Source organism: Elgaria multicarinata, chromosome 8 (assembly GCF_023053635.1).
Source record: "Elgaria multicarinata webbii isolate HBS135686 ecotype San Diego chromosome 8, rElgMul1.1.pri, whole genome shotgun sequence".
Lineage (NCBI taxonomy): Eukaryota > Metazoa > Chordata > Lepidosauria > Squamata > Anguidae > Elgaria > Elgaria multicarinata.
In genome coordinates this window covers 5,221,283-5,240,800 of record NC_086178.1, presented here as the reverse complement: position 1 = coordinate 5,240,800, position 19,518 = coordinate 5,221,283, and the positions used below count along the sequence as shown (strand labels likewise).

Here is a 19,518-nt window from a genome sequence, read left to right as displayed (position 1 = left end):
AGGTTGAGGAAAGGTGGCCCGGGCCACTAAAATGCAAACCCATCCCGAAAAGGGGAGGGCAAGATTTCTAAGGAAGCTCCCCCAGGGCGACATTCAATGCATAAGATGCTTTGGACCCCCATTGTTATAGAAAATGACCTACGGGCTTGAATAGTACCTGTAGAAGGTCTGCAATACATTTTGAGAGCTAGAACAACCATGGAGAAGAAGCGAGCGATCCGTGCTCTGCGCACCTGGTCCCGCAAAGGAGTTGACTGAGAATCTGGGTGGAATCTCTTCGCGATGGTAAACAATTCCAGGTAGAAAACCGGGAGCAGTTTGTTTTAAACGCATCAGGGTTTGCCTCTCACTTTTCTCCCAGGTGTAACGGCTGTTGTTGTTGTTGTTATTATTATTATTATTATTTTATATAGCACCATCAATGTACATGGTGCTGTACAGAGTAAAACAGTAAATAGCAAGACCCTGCCGCATAGGCTTACATTCTAATAAAATCATAATAAAACAATAAGGAGGGGAAGAGAATGCAAACAGGCACAGGGTAGGGTAAACAGGCACAGGCTAGGGTAAACAGGCACTGGGTAGGGTAAAACTAACAGTATAAAGTCTGCACAAAATCAAGTTTTAAAAGCTTTAGGAAAAAGAAAAGTTTTTAGCTGAGCTTTAAAAGCTGCGGTTGAGCTTGTAGTTCTCAAATGTTCTGGAAGAGCGTTCCAGGCGTAGGGGGCAGCAGAAGAAAATGGACGAAGCCGAGCAAGGGAAGGAGAGACCCTTGGGCAGGCGAGAAACATGGCATCAGAGGAGCGAAGAGCACGAGCGGGGCAAGAGTGTGAGATGAGAGAGGAGAGATAGGAAGGAGCTAGACCGTGAAAAGCTTTGTAGGTCAACAGGAGACATTTTCCCTATCTATTTCACACTGGAAGGGAGCAACTCCTGAACTTAAAAGTAAACATTAAAAAGAGAGAAGCCAGAGGTAGTCAGAGCCATGTGCTCGAACACCGCTGTGAGGTGGTGCGCACCCCAGCCCACAAGCAGCACTGCGCTGCCACTTCTTGTGCAAGGTTCAAGCATCTGATGTGGTTCTAGTGCAGTCGGAGATGCCAGGCTGTCACCCCTTTTACTTCACTGAGCAGAGACAGCGCTGCCCCTGGGTGGGGCCTTGCACTGGAGCACAGGCGGCGGCGGGCGGAGGAGGTGGCGGCCTCACCCAGGCCGGTTGCATTGCTGCGTCTTTGCTACAAAAGGGCTTGCGAGGATCAAACAAAGGCAAAAAACAGCTTCTTTCAAAGAAACTGAGTAGTGGATTTGGAAGGCGTTTTCTCCAAAAGTCATTATTTGGACAACCCCCTGCCCACCATCCTTCTGCTTCCAAAAGGAGACGGAGGGAGGTTCCAGCCGCAACGGAGGAAATCCACCGGGTGTTCTAAGGGCCTGCCCCTGCGCTGCCGTCTTCACAGTTCCCGTTGGGCATCACGTTGGTCAAAGCGATGCCTTCATTTGGCTCATGCAGGGCGTCTGTGTTGGGAAAAGGAAAAGCAATTTAGGACAGGTCATAGAATCATAGAGTCATAGAATAGCAGAGTTGGAAGGGGCCTCTAAGGCCATCAAGTCCAACCCCCTGCTCAGCGCAGGAATCCATCCTAAAGCATCCCTGGCAGATGGTTGTCCAGCTGCCTCTTGAAGGCCTCTAGTGTGGGAGAGCCCACAACCTCCCTAGGTCACTGGTTCCATTGTCGTACTGCTCTAACAGTCAGGAAGGTCCTTTATAAACATAATCTCCATTTCAGGTGTTGCCTAAGGGTGACAGCTTCCCCTCCCCCAGCTTAGCACCCTCCAGATGTGTTGGGATGATGGGAACTGTAGTTGGGATGATGGGAGCTGGAGGGCCCCAGGTTGGGGAAGGCTGTCCTACGGGTTGACTCTCTCTTTTTTTTTTAAGTGGAGGCTGGCGCACAATTGTCCTTTCCAAGAATGGTGCCCTCAACTCAAAGTCACAAGAGATCTAGGAAAGTTGCAGAGTCCTGGAAAGAGATTGTACAACAGGATTGGCACTTCTGGAAGACTTGTGGGACTAAACCCAGAGCAAGCAAAGTAAGGCCCAGGCAAATGACGCAGTGAAACAGAACAACTGGGTTGAGTACACTGGTGACAATATAAGCGGTGACAGTAGCAATTAGATAACAATGATGATGAAACAATTTAAAATTATTTAATCAATGAAAACAAATACCAATATATATTGGGCCACTAAAAACTCAACAGTATAACATTTAAAAACTGATACCAAACGCATTTCGACCAATGGTCTTCTTCAGTGGTAAAGTAAACATACACTCTTGTATAATATACACACACACACACACACACACACACACACACACACATATATATATATATGTTCACAATACATACAACACAAATATCAGTAAAGCACTATTGAAGTGTTAAAACCTGTAAATAAAAGGACATTATTATATTAAAAAAGGGTTATTTATTAAAAATACAACCCAGTTCTGTTTCACCGCTGTATTTTAAGGGGTTGGGAGAAATTTCCAGTTTTTACCAGGCAAATGAAAATGCATCAACAAAGTGCAACTGGCCAGCATCAACCCACACAGGGTACAGGCAGGTGCGTTCAAGGGGAAATAAACAGCAGTCTGTTACACAAAAGGAAGCATCAGCCAGCATATGGCATACTTCCAAATCATGTGAGGTACTGGTTCCTCTCTCTTTGGCCCTGGTTAGGCCTCATCTAGAGTACTGCGTCCAGTTCTGCGTCCAGTTCGCCAGCAGAGCCCTGGACTGCACAATACCAAGCGTCATGAGAGGTAGAAACTTTAAGGGCTTAAAAATAAATGAAAATGACCAGAAGATATCGCTGCACTCTTGCCAGGATCTCTTCTCGATCCTCCCAGAGTGCAGGACAGGGAATAACGGGCTCAAGTTACAGGAAGTCAGATTCCGTCTGGACATCAGGAAAAACGTCCTGACTGTTAGAGCAGTACAACAATGGGACCAGTTACGTAGGGAGGTGGTGCGCTCTCCTGCACTAGAGGCCTTCAAGAGGCAGCTGGACAACCATCTGTCAGGGATGCTTTAGGGTGGATTCCTGCATTGAGCAGGGGGCTGGACTGGATGGTCCAGAGAGCTTCAGCTATTGGGTGGTATAGAAATGTAATAAATAAATAAATAAATAAATAAATAAAATGGCCTTAGAGGCCCCTTTCAACTCTACTATTCTGATAAGGCATGTTAGAATCACTCAAACAGTGTTACCTTCGTTATGTTGCTTGCCGGCTGATTCCAAATGCCTTTTCCTTTGCAGTCCCCTTCTGCCCCAGGGGAGACATTGCAGGAAGGCAGGGAGTCTCCGCTTCTTGGTTTCCACCCCATCTTTGAAACGGAAAAAAAAGACGCCATAGTCAGATCTTTACGGCGCAAACTTACTGGCAGAAAAGATACACTGGGCTCAGTTCAAATTTGATGAGCAAGTTGGTCTAACGTGCAAGATATAACAAGGGCCCTGAATCTGGATCAGACCAAGGGTTTGTCTAATCCAGCATCCAGGTGTGGAAGCCCACATGAGCGCAATAGCACCGTCCCACCCATGTTCCCCAGCAACTGGTGCACACAGGCATACTCTGCCTCGGATATTGGAGGTAGCACATAGCCATCAGGGCTAGTAGCCATGGATAGCCTTCCCCTCCAGGAATTGATGCACCCCCCTTTTAAAGCCATCCAAATTGGTGGCCATCATCACCTCTTGTGGTAGAGAGTTCCATAGTTTATGCGCTGTATAAGAAGTCCTTTCTTTTATCTGTCCCGAATCTTCCACCAATCACTTTCATGGGATTTTTCTAGAAATATTTGGAAAGTGGGGGGACGGGGGACATTTTTTTAAAAAAATCATGGGTTCCCCCAGCCCAGTGTTTCTCCCTACCCTGCCACACCCTAAGGCATTCACATGACTACACAGAACAGTTTATTTATTATTCATTATATTTATATCCCGCCTTTTTTCCTCCAAGGAACCCAAGGCAGCATACATAATCCTCCTCCTCCACCTCTCCATTTTATCATCACAACAACAACCCTGTGAGGTGGGTTGGGCTGAGAGTCTGTGACTGGCCCAAAGACACCCAGTGGGTTTTCATGGCCGAGTGGGGACTAGAACCCAGGATCTCCAAATTCCCAGTCCGACACTTTAGCCACTAAACCACACTGGCTCTCCAGTTTATACATTTAAAAAAATGAAGGTGAAGTTTGCCATCAATGATTATAACTCATTCCACCTTCCAACTGTTTGACAATGGAACCAGTTACCTAGACAGGTGGTGGGCTCTCCCACCCTAGAGGCCTTCAAGAGGCAGCTGGACAGCCCTCTGTCAGGGATGCTTTAGGGTGGGTTCCTGCATTGAGCAGGGGGTTGGACTCGATGGCCTTAGAGGCCCCCTCCAACTCTACTATTCTATGATTCTATGATATAAAATGAAACTTCTATCAATGGATCTGCTCTAAGTGGGATTTTCGCTGGATTTTACCCAATGGGTTGGGAGAACAGCAACGACCTGTTCACCTTCACCCGTATCAGCTTGCCTCCACTTTACAATCAGAAAGAGAAGCTCTTCTCATATGCCCATCTGTGAGAGCAATTAGGTGGGTGCCCGCAGCGGAGAGGGCCTTCTCTGCGGCGGCCCCAAAACCTCTGGAACAAACTCCCATCGGAGGTCTGCCATGGACCATCCTTGCCGGCTTTCAAGAAGACCTTAAAAACATTCTATTTTACCATGGCCTTCACAGGATAATTTTTATTTATTTATTTATTTATTACATTTTTATATTTTTTATTTATTTATTTATTTATTTCATTTTTATACCGCCCAATAGCCGAAGCTCTCTGGGCGGTTCACAAAAATTAAAACCACAGTAAAACACCCAACAGTTTAAAACACAATTACGAAATACAGTATAAAAAGCGCAACCAGGATAAAACCACACAGCAAAGTTGATATAGGATTAAAATACAGAGTTAAAACAGTAAAATTTAAATTTAAGTTAAAATTAAGTGTTAAAATACTGAGTGAATAAAAAGGTCTTCAGCTGGCGACGAAAGCAGTACAGTGTAGGCGCCAAGCGGACCTCTCTGGGGAGCTCGTTCCACAACCGGGGTGCCATAGCGGAGAAAGCCCTCCTCCTAGTAGCCACCTGCCTCACTTCCTTTGGCAGGGGCTCATGGAGAAGGCCCCCTGTAGATGATCTTAAGGTCCGGGCAGGTACATATGGGAGGAGGCGTTCCTTCAGATAACCTGGCCCCAAACCGTTTAGGGCTTTAAATGTTAATACCAGCACTTTGAATCGGGCCCGGACCTGGACTGGCAGCCAATGAAGTTGTAAAAGAACTGGCGTAATGTGATCTCGCCGGCCAGTCCCTGTTAATAACCTTGCTGCCCTGTTTTGCACCAGTTGAAGTTTCCGGACCGTTTTCAAAGGCAGCCCCACGTATAATGCATTGCAGTAATCTAAACGAGAGGTTATCAGAGCATGGATAACTGTAGCTAGGCTATCTCTGTCCAGATAAGGGCGCAGTTGGTATATCAGCCTGAGCTGATAAAAGGTGCTCTTTGCCACTGAGTTCACCTGTGCCTCAAGTGACAGTTCTGGATCGAAGAGCACCCCCAAACTACGGACCCGATCCTTTAGGGGGAGTGCAACCCCGTCCAGGACAGGGCAAACATCACCTCGCCAGACAGAAGAACCACCCGCTAACAGTACCTCCGTCTTGTCTGGATTGAGTTTCAGTTTATTAGCCCTCATCCAGTCCATTACCGTGCCCAGGCACTGGTTCAGAACAGCCACTGCCTCACCTGGGTTTGATGAAAAGGAAAGGTAGAGCTGGGTATCATCCGCATATTGATGACACCTCAGTCCACATCTCCGGATAACCTCCCCCAGCGGCTTCATGTATATGTTAAACAGCATAGGGGATAAGATAGAGCCCTGTGGAACCCCATGGCTTAGGAGCCACGGCACAGAGCAATAATCCCCCAGCAACACCTTCTGGAATCGGCCATCCAGGTAGAAGCGGAACCACTGCAACGCAGTACCTCCAACTCCCAGCTCAGACAACCTATCCAGAAGGATACCATGGTCAATGGTATTGAAGGCCGCTGAGAGGTCCAGGAGAACCAACAGGGTCACACTCCCCCTGTCTCTCTCCCGACAGAGGTCATCCCACAGGGCGACCAAGGCAGTTTCCGTTCCAAAACCAGGCCTGAAGCCCGATTGAAATGGATCTAGATAATCCGTTTCATTCAAGAGTGCCTGGAGTTGTCCTGCAACCACCCGCTCAAGCACCTTGCCCAGGAAAGGGATATTAGCCACCGGCCTGTAGTTGTTAACATCCTCCGGGTCCAGATTAGGCTTCTTCAGGAGTGGTCTAATTACCGCCTCTTTTAAAGAGGCCGGCACCGCTCCCTCTCTCAAGGAGGCATTTACAACCTCCTGGACCCAGCCGGCGATCCCCTCCTTATTTGATGTAATGAGCCATGAGGGGCAAGGGTCAAGCACACAGGTGGTCGACCGGACTTGGCCAAGCACCTTGTCCACATCCTCGGGCCTATACTGCCCAATAGCCGAAGCTCCCTGGGCGGTTCACAAAAAATAGAACCATTAAGAACATAATAATCATGCCAGTCCTTTTCCAGCTTCGTTGGCTGCCAGTCCAGTTCTGGGCCTGATTCAAAGTGCTGGTATTAACATTTAAAGCCCTAAATGGCTTGGGGTCAGGCTATCTGAAGGAACACCTCCTCCTGTATTTACCTGCCCGGATCTTAAGGTCATCTACAGGGGCCCTTCTCCGCGAGCCCCTGCCAAAGAAAGTGGGGCAGGTGGCTACCAGGAGGAGGGCCTTCTCTGCTGTGGCACCCCGGCTGTGGAATGAGCTCCCTAAGGAGGTTCGCTTGGCACCTACATTATATGCTTTTAGACGCCAGGTGAAGACCTTTTTATTCTCCCAGCATTTTAACAGTCTATAAATAAATTTTAACTTGGTGTTTTAAATTTGTAATTTTGCATTGCTGCTGTTTTTATCTTGGTTGTGCTTTTATATTGTATTTTATATTATGGTTTTATACTGTTGTTTTATACTTTGAATGGCTTTAATTTTTGTGAACCGCCCAGAGAGCTCCGGCTATTGGGCGGTATAGAAATGTAATAAATAAATAAATAAAACATCCCACAATCTAAAAACCCAAATACAAAATACAATATAAGTATTGTTATTGATGTTGTTGTTGTTATTATTGCTATTGTTGTTCCTGCTGGTTTTATTGTTTTACTTGCTGTTTTACTGCTTTTAATATTTTAGGTATTTTGTGGCGAGCCGCCTTGTGAGCGCTTTGCCCTGAAAGGCAGCCAAGGAGTGTTTTAAATATAAGTAAATATAAGTAAAGACATGACAGCACTCTTCCAATACTTAAAAGGTTGTCACTCAGAGGAGGGCCAGGATCTCTTCTTGATCCTCCCAGAGTGCAGGACACGGAATAACGGGCTCAAGTTACAGGAAGCCAGATTCCAGCTGGACATCAGGAAAAACTTCCTGACTGTTAGAGCAGTATGACAATGGAATCAGTTGCCTGGTGAGGTTGTGTGCTCTCTCACACTAGAGGCCTTCAAGAGGCAGCTGGACAACCCTCTGTCAGGGATGATTTAGGGTGGATTCCTGAATTGAGCAAGGGGTTGGACTTGATGGCCTTGTAGGCCCCTTCCAACTCTGCTATTCTATGATTCTAAATAAACCCTCCGATGGGGCCGGTGTGGGGTGGGGGGCAAAGCGTGCTAAACCCCGTGAGGACGGGACGGATCCGGATTAGCGGCTGTTGCGCTGCGCAGGCGCCTCTCCCCGCCCCCCCGCGCACCTGCTCGGAGCTTCAGGGCGGCTCTCAGCGCTCGGCAGGCGGCGGCCCGGACCTCGGCGGCCCCCTGGGCGTCCCCCGGGCGGTACGTGGCGGCTTGCAGCGTGTCCTGGTGCCCCGGGCGCCGGCCGCGGCGGAAGACTTGCCGGAGCAGCGCCTCCAGCTGCAGGCGGGCTTCTTCGGCCTCGGCCGGCTGCGCGCCACGCTGCTCCGAGGGGCCGCTGCACGCGTGGGTCCCCGGCAGCTCGGCCGCCGCCACCACCACCACGCCGACCACGGCGGGCGGAGGCAGCGCGGAGGCAGCGCGGCGTCCGGGCAGCTGGCTGCGCAGGTCGCGCAGGATCTCGCGCAAGCGGAGCCGCTCCCGGCGCCAGCGCGGCTGCAGCAGCGACCCGGCGCGGAAGAGCACGAAGAGCAGCGGGCACGACAGGCGGGGACGCCCGCGCCCGCACCCGCCGGGGCCGCCGCGCACCCGCACCCGCCGCGCCACGGGCGGCCGCGCCGGCTCGGCCTGCGGCGGCTTGCCCGGCTCGGCGAAGAGGTCCCGGGCGAAGGCCTCCAGCTGGGCCCGCGGAGGAGGAGGAGGAGGCGGCGGCGGAGGCGGAGGCGCGCCCGCCCGCGCCTCGCCCACCAGCAGCAGCCGCTGCCGCCCGCCCACGCGCTCCACCAGGCTCTGGAACTCGCGCAGCGCCTCGGCGCGCTCCATGGCACAGCCAGCCGCGCGCAGGAGCCCCGCCGACGCCGACGCCGCCTTTTCTAGCCGGGCCCCGCAGGAGGCAGGCAGGGAGGGAGGCAGGCAGGCAGGCGCCGCCCCCGGAGGCCTCCTGGCAGCCCAGCCCGGCCGCGAGAAGAACGCCGCGCTTCGCTCTTGGCTGGCCTTGAGGCTCGGGAAAGGGCGGCTTTCGCCCCAGCTCCTAGGCGTCTCCTCGCCAGTAAGAACATCACAGAATCATAGAATGGCAGAGTTGGAAGGGGCCTACAAGGCCATCAAGTCCAACCCCCTGCTCAATGCAGGAATCCACCCTAAAGCATCCCTGACAGATGGTTGTCCAGCTGCCTCTTGAAGGCCTCTAGGGTGGGAGAGCCCACAACCTCACCAGGCAACTGATTCCATTGTCGTACTGCTCTAACAGTCAGGAAGTTTTTCCTGATGTCCAGCCGGAATCTGGCTTCCTTTAACTTGAGCCCGTTATTCCGTGTCCTGCACTCTGGGGGGATCGAGAAGAGATCCTGGCCCTCTTCTGTGTGACAACCTTTTAAGTATTTGAAGAGTGCTCTCATGTCTCCCCTCAGTCTTCTCTTCTCCAGGCTAAACATGCCCAGTTCTTTCAGTCTCTCTTCATAGGGCTTTGTTTCCAGACCCCTGATCATCCTGGTTGCCCTACTCTGAACACGCTCCAGCTTGTCTGCGTCCTTCTTGAGAAGAGCCCTGATGCTGGATCAGACCAAGGGCCCATCTGGTCCAGCACTCTGTTCCCACAGTGGCCAAGCAGCTGTCAGCCAGGGAGTCACAAGTGCAACAGCACCCTCCCACCCATGTTCCCCAACAACAGGTGCACACAGGCTTACTGCCTTGGATACTGGAAATAGCACACAACCATCAAGGCTAGGAGCCATATATAGCCTTCGCCTCCTCCAGGAATTTATCCAACCCCCCTTTTAAAGCCATCCAGATTGGTGGCCATCACCACATCTCGTGGCAGTGAGTTCCATAATTTATTAAAGCATGCAATCATAGAGTTGGAAGGGGCCTACAAGGCCATCAACTCCAACTCAGTGCAGGAATCAGTGTACATGGGGTTCCCTGGTAGTTGCCCTTCCAGAAACTGACCAGGCCTAGACTCACTTAGCTTCTTCAAGGTTGCAGCATCCCATGCCATCACACCAGATAAGCTGGATTTATTTATTTATTACTTTTATTTATTTATTACATTTCTATACCGCCCAATAGCCGGAGCTCTCTGGGCAATTCACAAAAATTAGAAGCATTCAAAGTATAAAACAACAGTATAAAACCATAATATAAAATACAATATAAAAGCTCAACCAGATAAAAACAGCAGCAATGCAAAATTACAAATTTAAAACACCAAGTTAAAAAAAAACTATAGACTGTTAAAATGCTGGGAGAATAAAAAGGTCTTCACCTGGTGTCTAAAAGCATATAATGTAGGTGCCAAGCGAACCTCCTTAGGGAGCTCATTCCACAGCCGGGGTGCCACAGCAGAGAAGGCCCTGCTCCTGGTAGCCACCTGCCTCACCTCCTTTGGCAGGGGCTCACGGAGAAGGACCCCTGAGGATGACCTTAGGGTCCAGGCAGGTACATATGGGAGGAGGCGTTCCTTCAGATAACTTGGCCCCAAGCCGTTCAGGGCTTTAAATGTTAATACCAGAACTTTGAATTGGGCCCGGACCTGGACTGGCAGCCAATGAAGCTGGCTGCCAGTCCAGTACACACTATTGTCTCCTCACCACTGCGGTGGTCTACCCGAGGCTGGGCACTGCTGTTGGGCACTCGCCGTGCACCGCCTTACATCACCTATCCCAGGGCTGGATTAAGGCCCTCAGCACAGCGCATCATGGTGCCTCCTTGGCCCTTCCACTGCTTAGCCGGCAAGACATTAAGACTCCATAAGTGCTGAATGTGAAATAAGAATGAAAAACTCAGTTTTCTTCAAGGCCATCTCCCAGCCAGAACACACAACTGGTTAGGCCTCATCTAGAGTATTGCGTCCAGTTCTGGGCACCACACTTCAAGAAGGAGCGTGTTCAGAGGAAGGCAGCCAGGATGATCAGGGATCTGGAAACAAAGCCCTACGAAGAGAGACTGAAAGAATCGGGCATGTTTAGCCTGGAGAAGAGAAGATTGAGGGGAGACATGATAGCACTCTTCAAATACTTCAAAGGTTGTCACACAGAGGAGGGCCAGGATCTCTTCTCGATCCTCCCAGGGTGCAGGACACGGAATAACGGGCTCAAGTTAAAGGAAGCCCACCCTAGAGGCCTTCAAGAGGCAGCTGGACAACCGTCTGTCAGGGATGCTTTAGGGTGGATTCCTGCCTTGAGCAGGGGGTTGGACTCGATGGCCTTGTAGGCCCCTTCCAACTCTACTATTCTATGATTCTAAATCTAAACTATGTTTTGTTATATTTATTTAGCACTAAATAGCAGGAAGCAATATAAGCCAATGACTCACTTAGAACTAGAGCAACAGAAAAAATACAAATTTTCATCACTGTTTCAGGCATTTTTTAATAAAACTGTTATAAGGGGGAAATGCAAATGCAAATGCAAAACGTTATTGAAAACGATTTTTAATCTGGAATTCCTTAAAATTAGATGGCTACAGCTATGGTACTGGTAGGCTGCGGTGCCCCCTTCCCTTGGGGCCCTAAGCACGTGCTTATATTATTATTATTATTATTATTATTATTATTATTTATTTATTTATTTATATAGCACCATCAATGTACATGGTGCTGTACAGATAACACAGTAAATAGCAAGACCCTGCCGCATAGGCTTACAATCTAATAAGTTGTAGTAAACAATAAAGAGGGAAGGAGAATGCAAACAGGCACAGGGAAGTGTAAACAGGCACCGGGTAGGGAGAAGCTAACAGTATGACCTATCCATTCCAGCGAGATCTAAGCCTAGCATCTCCTTGACCTGTTAGTTTTCTGTGATGCAGGGACATTTTTCTTCACACTTCAGGCATCTCAATCCCAGCCAGCCTGCAGCACCCTAAAGTGACCCAGGAGTGGATTGATTGCTTGAGTTCATGCGTGCTTACTCCCAGGTAAATGTGGGTAGGATTGCAGAATCGGAGCTGACAGAATTGGGATATCATTAGTAGCTGTACTAACTAGCACTGGAGGCAATGAACACTGGTTTGCATTATTATTATTATTATATTTATTTATTTATTTATTTATTTAAAGCATTTTTATAGCGCCACCTCACCATTTCTGGCATCGAGGCACTCTACAATAACACATAAAACAATTCCATTAAAACCCTTAACCCACATTACAACAATTCCATTAAAACCCTCACCCTCAAACCATTATTATTATTATTATTATTATTATTTATTTATTTATTTATTTTTATACCACCCAATAGCCAAAACTTGCTGGGAAGTTCACGCAAAGCAAACAAACAAAAAAACCCACAACAACATAATACAGTAAAGAAAAACATAGTGAAAAAATTTTTAATGTTCAACATTTAAAACAATTTAAGAGCTATTAAAAATTTCAATAATAGACCTGTTCAAGACAGCTGACCTTGGTGCTCCATGATATGGTATTAAATGCCTGGGAGTAGAGCACAGCGCAGTCTTAACCTGGCACTGAAAAGAGCGGTCTTGGTGGGCAGCTCGCTCCGAAGTTGGGGGGCAACCCCAGAGAAGGCCCTCTCCCTCGTTTTGGAGCAATGTAATGGTTTGGGCCTACTGTGCCCAAGTCTAGGATACCAGTGAGGAGCAATCAAACAAAGTAGTATTTGCTCAGCCTTAACCTGGGATGTCTGTCAGTCGTGCTAAGAAATAAATACATTCCTAAATATTCTGCAGCCAAATTCTCAAACGAAAGCTAAATTTGCATTTTACTTTGCATAATTTATGCTGCAATTATTACAGTTTTGCACAATCTATTCTGATCATCCTGGGGCACAAGACTGAGCCACATGGGGCACTGAAGTTGCATCCCATAACCCCGGGCACCAGCATCCGCTCTGGCTTCTGAGATTCATTAGGCGTTGTCCAAAAGCATTGATTATACCAGTTGTCAGGAACGCTAGGAGTTGTTCTCTAAAACCAATCAGTGGCACCAGGTTGGTGAAAGCTGCCCTAAGGATTAGAAACTTGCTTTTAAATAAGTGCTGAGATTCTCAGCTGAATCTTGTGATTTTTGTAAACCAGACCCGTCTAAATGTGGCATATGTTCAATCCTGGCCGTAAACATACAGATCTGAAGCCTGGCTCTTTGGCTAGTGTGTAGTTAGCAGGGCAAGAAGGCACCGCTGTGCAGGTGCCGATTGAGAGACCAGCTCTGGTGCTGTTAAAAATGATTAAAAACTTTAATAGTTGTCTGTGTCTGGAATGTTTGACGTTTCGGATTAAAAATAATCCCTCAGGAGCTACAATCAATCAGATTGTACAATGTGTTATGCATATAGTTTACTATACTAGTGCCAGCATAGGACAGTTGAAACTGTAAAACGTTTTGAAATTCAAACAAAATAATCTTCAGGTGGTTTTACAATGCAGGCTTTGCAAGAATTTTAGTGTGATCATCGAATCACAGAACAGCAGAGTTGGAAGGGGCCTACAAGGCCATCAAGTCCAACCCCCTGCTCAATGCCGGAATCCACCCTGAAGCATCCCTGACAGATGGCTGTCCAGATGCCTCTTGAAGGCCTCTAGTGTGGGAGAGCCCACAACCTCCCTAGGTAACTGATTCCATTGTCGTCCTGCTCTAACAGTCAGGAAGTTTTTCCTGATGTCCAGCTGGAATCTGGCTTCCTGTAACTTGAGCCCGTTATTCCGTGTCCTGCACTCTGGGAGGATCGAGAAGAAATCCTGGCCCTCCTCTGTGTGACAACCTTTTAAGTATTTGGAAAGTGCTATCATGTCTCCTCTCAATCTTCTCTTCTCCAGGCTAAACATGCCCAGTTCTTTCAGTCTCTCTTCATAGGGCTTTGTTTCCAGACCCCTGATCATCCTGGTTGCCCTCCTCTGAATACGCTCCAGCTTGTCTGCGTCCTTCTTGAAATGTGGAGCCCAGAACTGGACACAATACTCTGAATGGGGCCTAACCAGGGCCGATAACTACTGTGGTTCATGTTTAATGCTCTAGAGAAAACCATTTGCTGCACTTTGTGAGAATTAAAAAAAAACCCCAAAACTTCTTATAAAACTATGAATCAAAGTACATTATATAGATATAAAAAACCCTCTAAATTTGATTGTATAGGCAATAAACCTCTATTAAAATGTTAAGAATACCATAGGTGTTGTACCCCATGTGAGTTTGGTTTTGTAAATAAGTTTTAAACAGTGTTAAACTGATTGATTGTAGCTCCTGGGGAAGGATTATTTTTAATCCGAAACATCAAGCATTCCAGACACGGACAACAACTATTAAAGATTTTAATTGTTTTTAACGGCACCAGAGCTAGTCTCTCAATCTGTGCCCTTTGGCTACTGTCCATCTTTATGCTGGCACCAGTGGTTAAAGGACCAGGAAGAGTAAGAATTAGAGAAGTGCTGTGTTTAAGGGATTTATGGGACAGGTGGAATTACCAGTCCTTCCCCCACCACCAATGTCAGATTAATGCAGGTCTGGTAACAAGCGTGGAGAATTGCATTGCTAGTTTCCCCACATATTCAACTTCAGCTCAGCTCCTTGTCACTGGCAGACTTTTCTTTCCAATGTGATGCCGATGACAAAAGAGTCCTGTCTGGAAATGTGAACATCATCTATGCACAATGTACACACTAAAACTGTTTACCTTTCCTTTACTGATTAACGGAGTTGAGACCTCGGCTCTAAGGTTTACTTTTCTTGCACGCTGATGAACTGATAAGCAGATCGATTGTTTGCTGCTTTTAAAAAGCAGGGGTTAACTTCACAAAAAAAAAGTGGTATGTTACGTGTGGACGTGCCGTGGCTAAAGTTTGCCTAACACAGGGATGGGTGAAGATTAGAAGACTTCTCGGTGTCCAGGGCTCCGCCAGGTGAACCAAACTGCCTCTGTGGACGTTGTCTGTTCAGCAGGTACCGTGGGCCCCGATGCATCTCAAGTTACTTGTGACTTAAGGCCAACTTAGACAGGACAGGTGGCTCTTTCATTCTTCCTCCCAACTTCTTTGTTTTGATTTCAGTCATTTTGTCAAAATTTCTTCGTGATGGATCCAGGTCTGCTTGTTTTAACTTGTCATACAGAACTGAGTGCACACACTCAGAGACATCAGATATTACAGAATCAAAGTAGAATCATAGAATTGTAGAGTTGGAAGGGGCCTCTAAGGTAACTGGTTCCATTGTCTTACTTCTCTAACAGTCAGGAAGTTTTTCCTGATGTCCAGGCTGTTTCTGGCTTCTTGTAACTTGAGCCCATTCTTCCGTGTCCTGCACTCTGGGATGATCAAGAAGAGATCCTGGCCCTCCCCTCTGTGACAACCTTCCAAGTCCTTGAAGAGGAAGCAGTTTTTTCACATGCAGCCCCCCACCCCCAACCCCAGTAGTGTCAAAACCATTTATGCGCAGTGCAATCCAATATTATGGAGAAAGGTATGGATGAATATTGCAACCTCAAGTCAGAGCGGACAGTTCTTTCTAGGGCTGTGCACAGACTCCCCCCCCCCCGGATCCCCAACTTCCGGATCAGGTCCGCTCCACCCTGCCTCGATCCGCCTATGCTCCGGTCCAATCCACTGTGGGGCACCAGATCCGAATCGGAGCGCCGCAGCGCCGCCGCCAGGTAAAACCCCCTCTTCTGCTTCCGTCGTGGTCTGGTGGCAGCTTCAACTGAGGCTGAGGCCTCAGTTGAATCCGCCGCCAGACCACGACAGAGTCAGGTAAGCCCCCCCTGCCCCCTTACCTGGCCCTGCCACCGTCGCTGCATGGACTGCGGCGGCGCCAGGTAAGCCCCCCTCCCGCCACACTTACCTTTTTTTCGGAGCTCCGGATCGAGGCTAAGGATCCGCTTTGTCTTGATCCACAGCTCCCCTGACCCGATTCATCTCCACTTTTGTTGGAGGCGAATCAGGCCGCTTCGCTATCGGTTCTAAGAACCAAAGCGAAGCGGAGCACAGCCCTAGTTCTTTCCCCACAATTGCCACTCCTGTTAGGAGGGAAAGTTTCAAGTATGAAAAACTCCCATGTTCTTATATCTTTAAATATTTTAAAGCAGCAAAAGAGGATACAGTCACTGCATTCTTGCTCCCATTCCCCCCCCCCCCAGCTCCTTGGGCTTCTCCTTCCTCCTGTAGCAAGCAGGACTCTGGGTTTACCCGATGGTGGACAAGAGTACCAGTGGAGGAACAAGATGGAAGGCAGGGAAGCAACATCTGTTTCCTGCCATTTGAGAATGTTTAAGGGAATTGGGCAGAATCTCTGGTTCTCCTAAATCTGGCCACAAGATCAGCGTTACCACCACAGACCAGCCCACACAATTCTGACCACCTGGCCCCGAGTGTAAGAGCAGAAATGCAGAAACATAGCTGCAGAGGAAAATATTTGCTGGTTCAAGCAATTAAGCTGAGCTGCATATTACAGGCAACCGTCCCCAGGGTCTCTAGTATAACTAGGATGTTTTTCTTTGCAAGCTCCTATGTGGAGATTAATTAATTCTCAAGCACAAACAGCCTGTTCCCAAAGGAAATTTGGTGTGTATTCACACACGTTTTTAAACGCTGTCCCTATGAGAAACACCACTGCTTCTGTCACTGGGGTGGATTCGAAAGGGGACCAACCCTGGACCAGAGCAATAACCAGCTCAAGTATTACAAACTATCAACAACATTGTACAACCCCTCAAATTGTTATTGACACAATGTTTACTAGGACAAGAGGGCAAGGTCTACCTACCTCTTCGTACAGAGCTAGCAGCAGCAGGTCATAGAATCATAGAAAAGCAGAGTTGGAAGAGGCCTACAAGGCCATCGAGTCCAACCCCCTGCTCAATGCAGAAATCCACCCTAAAGCATCCCTGACAGATGGTTGTCCAGCTGCCTCTTGACGGCCTCTAGTGTGGGAGAGGCCACAACCTCACCAGGCAACTGATTCCATTGTCGTACTGCTCTAACAGTCAGGAAGTTTTTCCTGATGTCCAGCTGGAATCTGGCTTCCTTTAACTTGAGCCCGTTATTCCGTGTCCTGCACTCTGGGAGGATCGAGAAGAGATCCTGGCCCTCCTCTGTGTGACCTTTTAAGGTCTGCAGAGCAGACATTTTGCACATCTCCTGGGAGGGCCCAGATTTATCGTCACGCCCAAACATATACCCTTGAGCATCTTAAATATACCTGGACACATGGAAGGCTCTAAAAAGTCCCATAATAAATGCTCCTCTCCCCTCAGTTGTGACCCCCAGCAGACATGCCGGCATAATGTGCCAAGGAAGATGAGAAGGCCATTCTGCCTTGACGACAGACTTAATTTTTTTCCCCTCTTGCGTTTTCATTCATTGTGTATTTTGTCTTCTTGTATTGAAAGCTTGCAAGCAGGGACGATCTTCTTTTACTAATTATTTGTAAGCTGCTCCTGGAGTCTTTTGGGGTGAGGGGTGGAATAAAAATAGACTAAATAAAATGAACTGCCCAGAGAGCTGCGGCTACTGGGCAGTATAAAAATGTAATAAATAAATAAATGCATGTTCTGGCCTCCTGTTCAAAGAAAAGTGTCTATGGAAGAGAGGGGAAGTTTGTGTACTGCTGGAAGCCAGCCACTTACACATCTTGGCAGGCTTGGATTGCACCATAATTGCCATGGTTCAATCATCAGTTATCCACACGTTGGCAATGCCCAGCTTAGATTACTGCAACACACTGTGGGTGGGGCTGCCTATGAAGACTGCACAGAAATGATAACTGATTTAGAATAGAGTAGGCAGGCAATTGACTGGGATTAGAATCCTACAATAGTAGAGTTGGAAGGGGTCTCTAAGGCCGTTGAGTCCAACCCCCTGCTCAATGCAAGAATCCACCTCAAAGCATCTCTGACAGAGGGCTGTCCAGCTGCCTCTAGTGTGGGAGAGCCCACAACCTCCCTAGGTAACTGATTCCACTGTCGTACTGCTCTAACAGTCAGGTATCCGGCTTCCTTTAACTTGAGCCTGCTATTCTGTGGCCTGCACTCTGGGAGGATCGAGAAGAGATCCTGGCCCTCCTCTGTGTGACAACCTTTCAAGTCCTTGAAGAGTGTTATCATGTCTCCTTGCAATCTTCCCTTCTCCAGGCTAAACATGCTCAGGTCTTTCAGTCACTCCTCATAGGGCTTTGTTTCCAGGCAATATTCATTAAGTTGAAGATATTAAACTGGTGCAGAGAGAACGTCACTGGTGTCCAGTGACTTTCCAGGATAATCCAATGGGCTGGTTTTTGACTCAAGCCCCAAACAGCCTGGGAGCAGAAGATCAAGTAAAAGCTTGCCTGGGTATACAGATATTCAGTGGAGGCACTACTCTGGGTGCCGCTACCCCTGGAGGTAAGATGGGTAGCTACCTCAGGAGGAACCATTTTGGACTGTTCTGCCCCTGGTTATGTAACACTCCAGACATACCATGCGCCCACATTTCTATAGTTTGTGCCAGGTGAAAGAGATTTTATTTTCTTTGGTTTTTCGAGATTTGATTTATTCTTTTGGCCACCTTCTGTCCATGGACACACAACGCAGCTCTCGAGATTAAAAGCAACAGGAGATTAAACTATAAACATGCTGTCAACATGAAAAATAAATGGGTGAAGACAGCAGCAGATAAAACCAAATTAAAAAACCAGCAGGTTAAAAAGCCAGGCCTAGTAAATGTTAAAAGAAACATACGAACGCCGAAACAAGTGTTAACACCTTATTATACACGAGTTCACGTTTCTGTTGTCATTTTGCTGCTGTATTTTGTATTGTTGTAATTTTGTAAGGTGCCTTTTTTGTTGTTGTTTATTCGTTCAGTCGTTTCCGACTCTTCCTGACTTCATGGACCAGCCCACGCCAGAACTTTCTGTCGGCCGTCGCCACCCCTAACTCCCCCAAGGTCAAGTCTGTCACCTCCAGAATATCCTCCATCCATCCATCTTGCCCTTGGTCGGCCCCTCTTCCTTTTGCCTTCCACTTTCTCTAGCATCAGCTTCTTCCCCAGGGTATCCAGTCTTCTCATTATGTGGCCAAAGTACTTCAGTTTTGCCTTTAATACCATTCCCTCAAGTGAGCAGTCTGGCTTTATTTCCTGGAGTATGGACTGGTTTGGTCTTCTTGCAGTCCAAGGCACTCTCAGAATTTTCCTCCAACACCACAGTTCAAAAGCATCTATCTTCCTTCGCTCAGCTTTCCTTATGGTCAGGCTCTCGCAGCCATAGGTTACTACGGGGAATACCATTGCTTTCACTATGCGGACCTTTGTTGTCAGTGTGGTGTCTCTGCTCTTAACTATTTTATTAAGATTTGTCATTGCTCTCCTCCCAAGAAGTAAACGTCTTCTGATTTCCTGGCTGCAGTCAGCGTCTGCAGTAATCTTTGCGCCCAGAAATACAAAGTCTTTCACTGCCTCTATGTTTTCTCCCTCTATTTGCCAGTTATCAATCAAGCTGGTTGCCATAATCTTGGTTTTTTTGAGGTTTAACTGCAACCCAGCTTTTGCACTTTCTTCTTTCACCTTCGTCATAAGGCTCCTCGGCTCCTCCTCGCTTTCAGCCATTAAAGTGGTATATACACAGGTGTGCATTTCACAAAGTTAGGCTTATAGAGCAAGGAACCTACGTTTGGATCTGTATGTTCACTGTATTTTTTCCCCCTGAGCACCATGCTGATGTGTGCTGCTTCCACTCAGGAAAAGCAGGAAGCAGAAAGAAAAAGAGCTGGGCTGGAAGCAGCAGCCGCAAGCAAA

The 19,518-nt window shown here is 47.9% G+C and overlaps 1 protein-coding gene across 1 annotated transcript; it reads right to left on the bottom strand.

Moving 5' to 3' along the window:
* Window positions 1-761: 761 nt before the first annotated feature.
* On the bottom strand, window positions 762-8,619 carry C8H2orf72 (chromosome 8 C2orf72 homolog). Its single transcript, XM_063131755.1, has 3 exons — window positions 7,917-8,619; window positions 3,277-3,393; window positions 762-1,515 (listed from the first exon to the last, which is right to left on the bottom strand). Exons 1-3 carry the CDS (start codon window positions 8,617-8,619, stop codon window positions 1,424-1,426), a joined length of 912 nt encoding a protein of 303 aa, XP_062987825.1. The 3' UTR covers window positions 762-1,423.
* Window positions 8,620-19,518: the final 10,899 nt, after the last annotated feature.